This window comes from Phyllobates terribilis, unplaced genomic scaffold (assembly GCF_046119375.1).
Source record: "Phyllobates terribilis strain yellow unplaced genomic scaffold, ASM4611937v1 Scaffold_7__3_contigs__length_470593459, whole genome shotgun sequence".
NCBI lineage: Eukaryota > Metazoa > Chordata > Amphibia > Anura > Dendrobatidae > Phyllobates > Phyllobates terribilis.
In genome coordinates this window covers 317,021,446-317,033,144 of record NW_027362767.1, presented here as the reverse complement: position 1 = coordinate 317,033,144, position 11,699 = coordinate 317,021,446, and the positions used below count along the sequence as shown (strand labels likewise).

Sequence of the window (11,699 nt, the reverse complement as noted above, 5' to 3'; positions counted from 1 at the left end):
AGGATTATATCGAGGACCCCTGACTGTCTACTGCCCACTACTGGCAGAACTACCTCTTATTACTGGCGTCAAGGAATTACGTGATCAAACAGCTTTAATAAAGTCAGACAAAAAATACTTCTATGCTATATACATAATGCAAAAGTAACACAGTATTCCACCTTTACACAATATTTACTTGCATAATTACAGCAGAATTGAATTTGTAGTCATTAAGCGTCCGCTGTGCGCGGACGCTTCACTGTGAAGGCGTTGTGTTACTCTAGTGCGGCGCTACTGAACAACTGCAACGTCAGCGTGACCCTTTATTGCTTAATTCCAGCTCTCCTAACATTAGTAAGAAACCTACAATATTCTGCATTGTGCCGTTTCCTCCTGGAAGTGTATGGATACACTGATAACTGGGTATCATTATTTCCCTTGTCATTCGAGTCTGTATCGGAGTATGGAAAAAGCATACTGACAAGAGAAATGATAAATCTGCTCTGGTTGGAAATTGCTCATGCATTTTACGGAGGAATAACGAAACAAGCACAGTTCCAAGACACTTTTTTTTCAAATACGTTGTCGGAAAATACTAGTTTTTATATGTCCAATAACTAGAAATACTGCATAGGACACCTATGAGAAAAAGATGTGGACGAGGTGTGTTCCCTTCACACGCACTACAGAGCACATATGTAACATGATAACGCCAGCGCTCATACAGAATGCCGCCTGCCTCTGAGATAAGTATAGCCCTTATTGTCGCTCAGCAGACGGCACGGCGTACATGCATTCAGCAGGAATACCAGCGCTGGATCTGGGGGACTGTATTATATCACATGCCGGGTATTAATAGCACTTTTGATTGTTATTAATAGCTGCTGATTGTCAACAGAGCATTTGGTTAAGCAGAACATGCTGAGAATGGCGGTAGGATTTTTCCTCGCTGCTACAGCTTTAGGCACAAATTCATTACCATGGGGAAAAGTATCAGCAGTGATACGTTATAGTGCAGACTGGGAATAGTTAAGAGGGGTCATGTCCATGAGATCGCACAGCAGTAAGAAGATGACTGGGATGTAATACGATGGCTGATAACCTCATCTAATATGAGTCTAAACAGGGATTTCCAGATATACTCCTTTACATACACGACAGGAGCATTATGGAAAACGCTTAGGTCAAGTTTCTAGAAAGAGAATTTATCACCAGGCTTTTGTCACCTAATCTGAGAGCAGCATAATGTAGAGACAGAGACCCTGATTCCAGTGATGTGTCACTCACGGGGCTGCTTAGTGTAATTTTGATAAAATCCCAGTTTTATTACTAGAGGACTAGTAAACCTACTGCCATGTAATCCTCCATATTCATGAGCTCGGTATAACTCTGCCCCCACCACTGATTGGTACCTTCCTGCCTATGCACAGTGCACATAAAAACCGCCAATCAGTGGTGTGGGTGAGGTTATACCGAGCTCAGCATTAGAGAACTGCTAACTCTGCAGCAGAGAAAAGGTCAGAAAATAGTTCAGTAAGTGACACATCACTGGAAACAGGGTCTCTACCCTTACATTATGCTCTCAGTTGGCTTAGCAAAAACTCGGTGACAGATTCCCTTTAAGGGAAGCATGTTTTGTTAAAGTAATAATGTAAATTCCATTTATAATCCCAAATGCAACTTTAATCTTGAAGGGGTTCTCAGGGCATATTATATTGGTGATTATCCACAGGATAGGTCATCAGAATGAGATTGTTTGGGGTCTGACACCAGGAAGAACCACTTATCAGCAGTTCAATGGTCCGGCGGTTGATGAAAACTCTGAATGGAGCTGCACTGCACAGCTCCATTCATTGTGTAGTGGTCACTGCCAAGTACTGCAGAACAGCTCCACTTTAGAATAGGAGCTAGTCTGCAATACTGGTCAACGGCTACTACACAATGAATGGAGCTGTGCAGTGCAGGTCTCTCTGTTCAGAGTTTATATCCGGCAGACGCCGGAACATGTAAAGGCTAATTGGTGTTGGACCCCCTTTTCTGATTTTGACAATCTTTCCTAGGGACAGGAAAAGTGTCAGGTCAGGATGAATTCATAATTACATATATTAGTGAATGGTTACAACATCTGGTGGTGTAAAACTCAACGATACACTAACATGATGTTACTGCCTATAGCTGCAGATGGCTGCCGTTACATCACCGATTACATTACTATTGCTTGTATATTGCAGCACAGCGATCGCAGTATCATATATGGCTACTCAGCAGAGGAGTATCTGCCGTTAACAGCCAGAGCCAGGGCCGTTGTATCATCATCACATTTCCTAACAGATGAAAGAAAACAAAGGTTTCACAATTCTCCAGCTTCACATAATCTCCTGAAATGTTTAGAAGAAGAAATACGACTTTACAAAATGTATCTACAAACAGACAACATGTACAAGACTCTACAGATTACACGCAGAGAGAACTACGGGCCTGATTCATTGCTGTTTTTGTGCCTTTTTCATCTTATTTTTTGTGTTTTTGCCTGTTCATCTGGGCCTTATACTTCTTTCAATTTGTGCCTTCTTAAAATTCTATTTTATATTTTTTTCCCTTTTTTTATTCATCATTGTAGATGGAGTTTAGGATTTCCAGATGTTTTCAAATGATTAACAATTGAAAGTTTTTACAAAAAAAAATTGAGCAAAACTACTCCAGTCCCCCTCTTATCAGTATTTGGTCAGTATTCGGTCAGTATTTTTTCTCAGGGGTGTAAGCCAAAACCAGGTGAGGAACAATCAGAGAAAAGGTATAATAGAAACAAGTCACCAATTCTGCATTTATCACCCACTGCTGGTTTTGTCTCCCACTCCTGAAAAAAAATAATGACCGAATACTGATAGTGAGGCCGTGGCCTTACAGTGATTTTATACATGCTTCAAATTTTTGCACAAATTTTGTGACATTTAAGCGATTTTTTTTGCTCTAAAAAGTCACAAAAAGCATAAAAGATAAAAATAAAGGATTTTTTTTTTGCACAAATATTCATGAACCCATGGGCCATTTTGAAAGATCTGGCACAAAAACATCAATAAATGTCACAAGATAAAAAAAGAAAAGTGACTTAAAAAAACAGCAACTGATGAATGGGGCTCTTAAATCACCTTTTTGACAAGTACATCTAAAATCCTTTTATATACAATCAGATATGTTCCTTTTGCATGAAATATGCTTGACATCAAAGTAAGGGCAGGTGAAGACGACCGTATGTTCTCCATCCATGAAAAACGGTCAGATTATGCTAATCACACTCCGATCATACTCTAATCAGAGTGTGATCGGAGGGTGATCGGAGGTTGATCGGAGGTTGATCGGAGGGTGATTGCAGTGTGATCGGAAGGTGATCGGAGGGTGATTGGAGTGTAATCGGAGTGTGAATGCAGTATGATCGGAGGGTGATCGGAGGTTGATCGGAGGGTGATCGCAGTGTGATCGGAGGGTGATCGCAGTGTGATCGGAGGGTGATCGCAGTGTGATCGGAGGGTGATCGCAGGATGATCGGAGGATGATCGGAGGGTGATCGGAGGGTGATCGCAGTGTGATCGGAGGGTGATCGCAGTGTGATCGGAGTGTGATCGCAGTGTGATCGGAGGGTGATTGGAGTGTAATCGGAGTGTGAATGCAGTGTGATCGGAGGGTGATCGCAGTGTGATCGGAGGGTGATCGCAGTGTGATCGGAGGGTGATCGCAGTGTGATCGGAGGGTGATCGCAGTGTGATCGGAGGGTGATCGCAGTGTGATCGGAGGATGATCGGAGGATGATTGGAGGGTGATCCAATTTTCTTGGATTTGGGGAATTTGAAAAAAGTTTCTCCACCCTCTTCATTCTGTCAATCTGTGAAAATGGGATCACACTCGGATGTGCACTGCCTCATTGAATAACATCAGTCCAAGTTTATGTCGGCTCACACTCAAACCAGAACTACAATCGCCTGCACCTGCCCTGACAATGACAACTTCTCTGAATATATTTCTGCCAAAATGACTGTCAATATCTTCTTAACTGGAAGCTAACTAAATATCTTTGCAGCTATACCCATTGTGAAAATGGGTGTGCCTAACTTTCTTACCGAACATTAGGAAATCTATTAAAAAAGGAGGTGAAATTGGTATATTTAGATAAGCTGCAATATCAGAAACAGCCCAATAACAAGGGTGGCGCTGTTTCTGATAGAAAAGGAGATTTTTTTTTTTTTTTGATTCTGATCATTTAGGAAAAAGGCATCTATGTTATCAGAGCATGTATGAAGGAGAAAAATATTAATGAATGGAAGGAATATCAATGATTTATGGATCCTATAAAAGTGACAGTGTGTAGGAGGTCAAAACAACATATTCCAGAATTCAGACTTCTGGGCAAATTCCATCAATAAATTCTGGAAAGTTCACATACATTTCCAGCATTCCTCACCACAATGACAGCGACCTACTGGAGATTGTCCGCAGTCTCCCAAGTGTCATCCATGGTTAGGAGACAGCGGGCCACGGGGAACATTGAACACTTAGGATATGAATGTAACAATACATTGCTATTATTATGATGAAGCGTAGACATGGATCTCTAGACATCTGGCCTGGAAAACAAGCAGCAGAAAGTGCAGGTCTGATCTATACAGCAGCTGGTAGTGCTCAGCCTTGCATAATGTTATATACTGTCTCATGACATATAAGTGACGCAGCAAAAGAGGCTTAGTAGTATTAAAAATAGGTTGTCTCAGATTAGAAAAGAACTTGTCTGTGTTCTTTAAAAAAACAAACAGGAAAACAGTGCCACTTTTTTCTATAGGCCGTGTCTGGTATTGCAGTCCAGACCCCTTCATTTGATACTGAGCTGCAATACCATGCACATCCTCTGGAAAAGAGTGGCGCTGTTTCTTGAAGAAAGCAAACGTTTCATTATGAAAGGTGTGGAGTGAGATTAGGAATCTTCAGATTGTAAAGTCACAATATAACCACTTACAGCACTGACATTCCCACTCCACAAGTGATGATTACTCATGAGTGATATGCGGATTCACCAGCATAAGACTATAGACGAGGGATTTAATTGTCCCACATTTCAATACCCTAAACTCATCCAGGAGATATATTTGTACTATAAATTGTCAAGACAATATCCAAAGCCCTTATGTTAGAACTGATGACTATGACATATATTAAAACGGATTTTGACTATGATTTCAGCTCCAAAAGTGAGTTGACATTTTAGGTTATTTAAAGGATATAGACATTTTTGGTTTATTTTTTTTTAATTACATTCATATATTTTAGACTAAAAAGTCATTTATTTAGTTGGGTTTCATTAAATATATACCTTCAGCACTTTATAGTGCTTGAAGCAAAATGAGTTAACTGAGAATCTAATCAGTGAGCTCCTTTGATGGAAGAGTTTACACCTCTCATCTTCTTTCTTTTCAGCTCTTCTCAGAGGATACAGAAGGAAAACGGTCCAAAATGTTTAATGAAACCCAATTGCAAAAATAATTTTTAGACAAAAATTATTCCAATTTAAGGAAAAAAATGCACCTGAAGGTGTCCAAATCCTTTAAGAAAACAAACAGAAATGAATATCTGGGAGCACGACAATTGCATTTCTGACCTTCTTTGTCTTTTGCACTACAGCTATTTTTGGAACCAAATTGGAGATTTTTCTAGTACGAGTGACATATGGTACACACAACACACGAAACAAGTTCTACAGAAGAGTACACCCGGGCTCACCTACATTGTGCAAGCAGAACGTCTTATATTCTCTGACAGCAAAGGAAATAAAGATGGTGGGATCTACAAACTGTTACCTTAAAATAGTCCTCTAAGACCTGGGGGTCCAGAGGTCCAGCCCTTCAAATAAGTAACAAGTCTGCAGCATTTCCACAGATTTATGGTGCTGGACATGAGATAATCGGACCCAGCAATGATAACTAGCTTCGCTTCAAAAGGAAAGAAACTGACTCTCTAGTGCCACCTTTAGGTAGCTAACCTATAAGTCCATGTCTGAGCCATTCACAAGACTTAAAACAAGACTAAAGCCACGTTTACACTGTGCGATGTGCTACGATGTGCGACCGCTGATCAGCGACATGTTTACGCAGGCAGACCGTGCTTCAGATGTGCAGAGAACAATCTAGAATAGATCATTAAGTGCACATAGGTTGCCGTTGTTTTCGGCAGCACAGGTGCTGTTTACATAGGACGATGTGCTCCCGAGAAAGATCATTTCACCTGACAAACAAGAATTTTGCTCATTTATCAGGTGATCAGCAGCCTGTTTGTACTGCATGATTATCTGCCTATGAGTGTACCTAGGAGTTCATGATAATCATGCTGGATGGAAGCGCCTTAGGGTTATGTGCACACGGAGTTGTTTTGGGTCGGTAAAAAATGATGAGTTTTCTGGTAAACACTGCATAAGGAAACTCTCCCTTAAGGAGTTCTTGAAGGAGTTTTTTGTTCCTTAAAGAATTTTGGATCACTTTCATTCCTGAAGAGTTTTCTTGCAGCCTTTTGATTGGACGGTGCAGAGTTCAGAGCGTTTCCCATCGGAAGATGCTTTATAGAAGCGGCCACCAGATATTTTTCAAAACATTGAGGAGGAAAATAAAATGTTGAAAAGACTGAACATATCGTAAAAGTGGTTTTAATATAGAAATTAATAAGAAAAGTCTTTCCAACTTCAACATTTTTAAAGTGGTTGTCCACTACTATTTAAAATATGACAAAGCGTTTTAAACCCCTTTAAGTCATTTTTCGGGTGTTTTTTTTTTTTAGCGGACTAGAGTAAAAAAACTCAAGATCTGTGTGTGCACATGACCCTAGGATGTCAGCCAAGCCAGAAACACCCATCTGTGGACAGCTGTATGGTCCATCACATCTACATTTTCCTTCCCTATTCCTAAAGAAAAGGTCAGAAATGATGACATTTGGAGAAAAATCTGTGAACACGGCCTCAGCGAAATGTAAACTTCTGTCCACACATTGGTGTCGGTCACTAGCGTCTGTTCATCTTACTCCCAAGCCATGTTCTATAATGTGGGCATAGGCTGCCACTATATATATATATATATATATATATATATATATATATATATATATATATATATATATATATATATATATATATATATAAACATTTGTCTATTAGTGCATTACTAACCATCCGTAGTGAATGGACATGATGTAAAACATGTCAGATATGGATATACTCAATGTAACAAATATATTACTTAAAGTAGTAGTCCACTACTCGGAGAACCCTTTCTGAATCACTATGTTTCTGCCCATTGTTATGTCACATGAGCCCCAGGAGAGCCAGTGCCGACACCACTGGAACAGTGGAGGTATAACACGGCCGAGTGCTGTCTGATGTTTTATCTGATAGCTCTTGGCCCAATGTTATTAAATAAGGCAGTGCAGATCTGACATTTTTTTCTCATGCTGAATCAAATGCAGCATGTTGCTCCGATATTTGGATCGCACTCACCCAGACAAGTCTATGGGTGTGTGTGAAACATTGGACTGCGCTCAGATGTCATCCAAGTGCAGTCCGATCACCGTGGACACAGGGCATGGAGGAGATGGAGAAATTAAGTTCTCTGTCTTCTCTGCACCTGTGCTGCGATTCTCTTATGCCAAATAATCATAACACAGTAAGAGAATAAGTAACTGTGACAGAGTTTGATCAGAGTGACATTAGTATAATCGTCCCAATTCTCTCATATGAGAGGATCTACAGCCGTGTGACCCCGGCCTCATTGCTATTATTTTACTGGGGGGGAAACAGCGATTCAGAAGGGAATGTCCGAGTAGTGGACCACCTCCTTAAGGATTAAAGACTAGAAAGTGTCCAGTCTAATAGATGTTAACGCCAATACTGAAGTGTGGATACATTATGGAAACATATGTTTAGAGCTTAGGTAGGAATAATATTTCAGTGCAGGGTCAGTGTCACGTGGGATTTGTGGTGTAAACTAGTGTTGGTGTTTATTCCGTCAAGTTAGGATCTGTAACTCATTAGATCTGTCATTATTCTCATGTCTGCAATAAATACAGAAGTTGTGACTCTTGTAGGATCTCCTGTGTACTTCGGTAATTCTGTATTCTCTGTGTAGTATTGGCTCTTCTGCTGAAGGACACACAAATACTTGGAATGCCCATTTTGCTAAGGAGTCTCCTTTAGGGCTTGTGCAGACGACTGTGTAACTCGGATGAGTCCCCATTTTATTCTATGGGGCTGTGCACATGTCCGATTTTTCTCCTCGAACCACTCGCAGCATGCACGATTTACCCCCAAGAATCAGATGGCACTCGCCCATTCAGTCTATGGGTCTGTGAAAAACATCATACCGCACTTGGATGACATCCGAGTGCAGCTTGATTTTCACAGACATAAGAGAGAATGTGCAGAATCTTTTTTTGTTTTCTCTCCACCTCTGAGAAAATTGGATCACCCTCTGATCAGAATCTGATTAGCATAATGGGAACGATTTTCTCAAATGGAGAAAAAACGGTCGTCTGCCCCTGCCCTTAAGGTGCACGTGCTAGCTTCTCCGACTTGTCTGTTTACCTTGAAATAATCAAGAATGATCCCTAATTGTTATTTTATAGGAGAATGCAAGTATTTGCTACAACAGACAAGGCAGTAGAGCTGACACATTCTCATTAGCAATCGGTGTGCAGCGTATCTGTAATCTCATTTTTGTATATTTAGAAAGTATGCACTCTCCTACATTTTTATCACATTGTATACTATCATATGCATTAGAATGGATACATTGTTAATAACAGTGATAATTATTACATGATGCCAAAGTCTCACCTACAAAACCAACCTTCTTCCCATTGCCAGACACAGCTAAGGGTTATCACAGTTGTGACTTTCAGAAATACGACTTGAACGCGGTGATTTTTTAGAGTTTCAGTGCTATCGCTAAACACAGTGGTGCAATGATTCTGCCCCGAAATTTGACATTAAGTTTCATAGAGAACATAAAAATAGATCACAATAATAAAAAAAAGAGAGTGCAGTGCATAAACTACAGTGCCGCTAATATAAATATATCAAAATTGTGGAATTCATTGCACTTATTCTAAAACCGAGAGGTCTAATGTGCACTATAAAAACTGAGGGAACGAGACGACTCCCTGCGATGGGAGCAGCATCCTCACACTCAGGAGGAAGAGCATCATTATATGATATTTCATATGGCTTATCAAAAAATGATGTGTATACTTCAAATACATCGCATCCTTCATACGTTGTGTACCTGGAGCATACTTCCATGTATACAGTCAGCGCCTGCATTAGATGCATGGATGTGAGTGGAAACCTCTCAGCACTTTCCCCACAAAGTACTAAGGGAAATAAATACAGTTTGTCCCTTGGTTTTTCCTTTTTTTTCCCTGCAGCTTTAAAGGCAAGTGATAAAAAAATGTCCATTTAGCTGCAATATAAATGTGTCAATCTAGTGCAAAACATAAGAGCGAGCATGGACGCGGCTTTACACTTTAGATTGTCTCTCGTCAGACCACTCCTGTTTAGTGTTCTGCAGCGCTTGGGTCTTCTTCTCATCCACTTGAACGTAGTCTACTCGCTGCTCCTCCGACAAGAAAGGTTTCTGTGGTCAACAAGAAATATCGTCAGGATACTAAGAAAGAATGCATGCAATAGTTTTATATTGCGCAACAAACAAAAAGATCAGTGTAGGAATCATTTACACAAACTTTATTGTAAACTTTATGTTACACACCTGTCCCAGGTTCAGGCTCTGCTCCCCTCACCTCAGTCCGCTGCCCTCTGTTGTACTCCACATTGAGCTTAACAGGCTGCCCGTCATGTGACATTGTCTCCGTAGGCCTTTTAAGGCCCATTAGGACGCACACTTGTGTCTTTGGACTCTAGTTTAGTATTTTTCAGTGACTGTGCCCACTGTGCTAACCTGCATCAATCCCTACTGTTCTTGGGACTCCTGTGTGTGCCACGTCCACACTCCCCATGTCCCATTGCCAGCTGCACTGACACCCAGGGACCGTGTAACGACCCGGACCTGGGGCTTACGTCCACGTCACAAGATGTCCTTACACTTTAAAGGTATTTTCCATCTCTATAGTTTTTTTTTAAAGGGTGTGTCCACTACTCGGACAACCCCCTCTCAATTACTATATTTCCCAATTTAAAATAATAACAGCTATACTCACCTCAGGTGCCGGCACCGTTCCAGCGATGTCAGCGCTGCGTCTCCTGGGGCTCACATGAGCCCTGCAGCCAATCAGCAGCTGTACATGGCCCGCTTCCTTCAGATGAAACTAAGGAAGTGAGAGCGCAGCAGCCGCTGGTCTGACTTTCTCCGGATGTCAGTTTTGCCAAGGAGAGTGAAGCAAAGCATTAGCAGCCGCTGATTTTCTGCAGGTACAAGTCTGCTTTTATTTTACATGGGGGAATCTAGTAATTGAGAAGGGGTTGTCCAATATTAAATCCAGGGATCTTCTGTAAATAAATATGATAAAACCAGCCATACTAACCACCTCTTGCTCCACTGCCTCCTCTCTGCTGTTGCTACTTGTCTTTGTTGACAGGCTGCAGCGGTTACAGCGTGAATACAATGCACCTGACCACTGCAGCCATTCTCTAACTTTAAGGGGTATTCCCATCTCCAAGATCCTATCCCAATATGTAGTAGGTGTAATAATAATAATTATAAAATACCTTCAATTAGAAATATAGTATAGTTCTTCTGACTCGCTTTGTCATTTACCGCATGTGCAGGGCATTGCAGTAGCTTAGGTGTCCATGGTTATGACCACTCATATAGCGACCGTTAGTTAGATAGCTCTTAGTGGTCGTAACCATGGATACCTAAGCTACTGCAATGCCCTGCACATGGGGTAAGCGACAACTAATCAAAAAAACTATACTACATTTCTAATTGGAGGTATTTGGTAATATTATTATTATTACACCTACTACATATGCAATCCTTCAATCCACTATATGTAAACCATCTTGAAGAGGTAAACCCCAACCAAGACACTATGTCCAGGTTTTGACCTTGGATACTTGATAATGGTTTTGAACGGTCAGGAAAGAAAGTTCTCATTGTTTACTCCGAACGGCTAATGATGATGGCTGATAATCTGGATGTCATTTGATGGTTCAGACATTAAATGTACTCATATATAAGGCATTTGACAAACTGTTCATAATCATAGAGTTGCAGAATTTGCAGATGCACCAGGATCAGGAAGCTTGAGGGCCCTAAAGGCTCCTTGTAACCGAGAATGACAAGAATATTATATCTGGCACATGGTAGTTAGGGGCCTTATTGCAAATGGACTTAAAGTTACATCTGTGAAGTAAGTCATCCTATTATCAGAAGAGGAATATTTCTAATCTCTGAATTTATGAGGCTAGAATAGATTAAAGGAGTTGTCCGGGACTTTAACATTGATGGTCTGTCCTTAGGAGAGGTCATTAATGTCTGATTGATGGGGGTGTGACACTGGCACCCCCGCCGATCAGCTGACCCTGGTGTTGGCAGTAGCCGGAACTGTTCAGTTACAGAGCTGCACAGCTCCATTGATGGAATAGTGGTCGCAGCTGGGTACTGCACATCTGTCCGCTATTGATTTGAATAGGGAGCAGATATGCAGTACCCGGCCGCGGCCACTATTCCGTC

General features: G+C 41.0%; 1 protein-coding gene across 1 annotated transcript in view; it reads right to left on the bottom strand.

Moving 5' to 3' along the window:
- Nucleotides 1-726: 726 nt before the first annotated feature.
- GAB3 (GRB2 associated binding protein 3) overlaps nucleotides 727-11,699 on the bottom strand; it is a 176,110-nt gene continuing 165,137 nt past the window's right edge. The window contains exon 10 of the mRNA XM_073641097.1: nucleotides 727-9,641. Within this exon, the coding sequence (XP_073497198.1) occupies nucleotides 9,525-9,641 (117 nt within the window). The 3' untranslated portion in view covers nucleotides 727-9,524. The remainder of the gene's footprint in view (nucleotides 9,642-11,699) is intronic.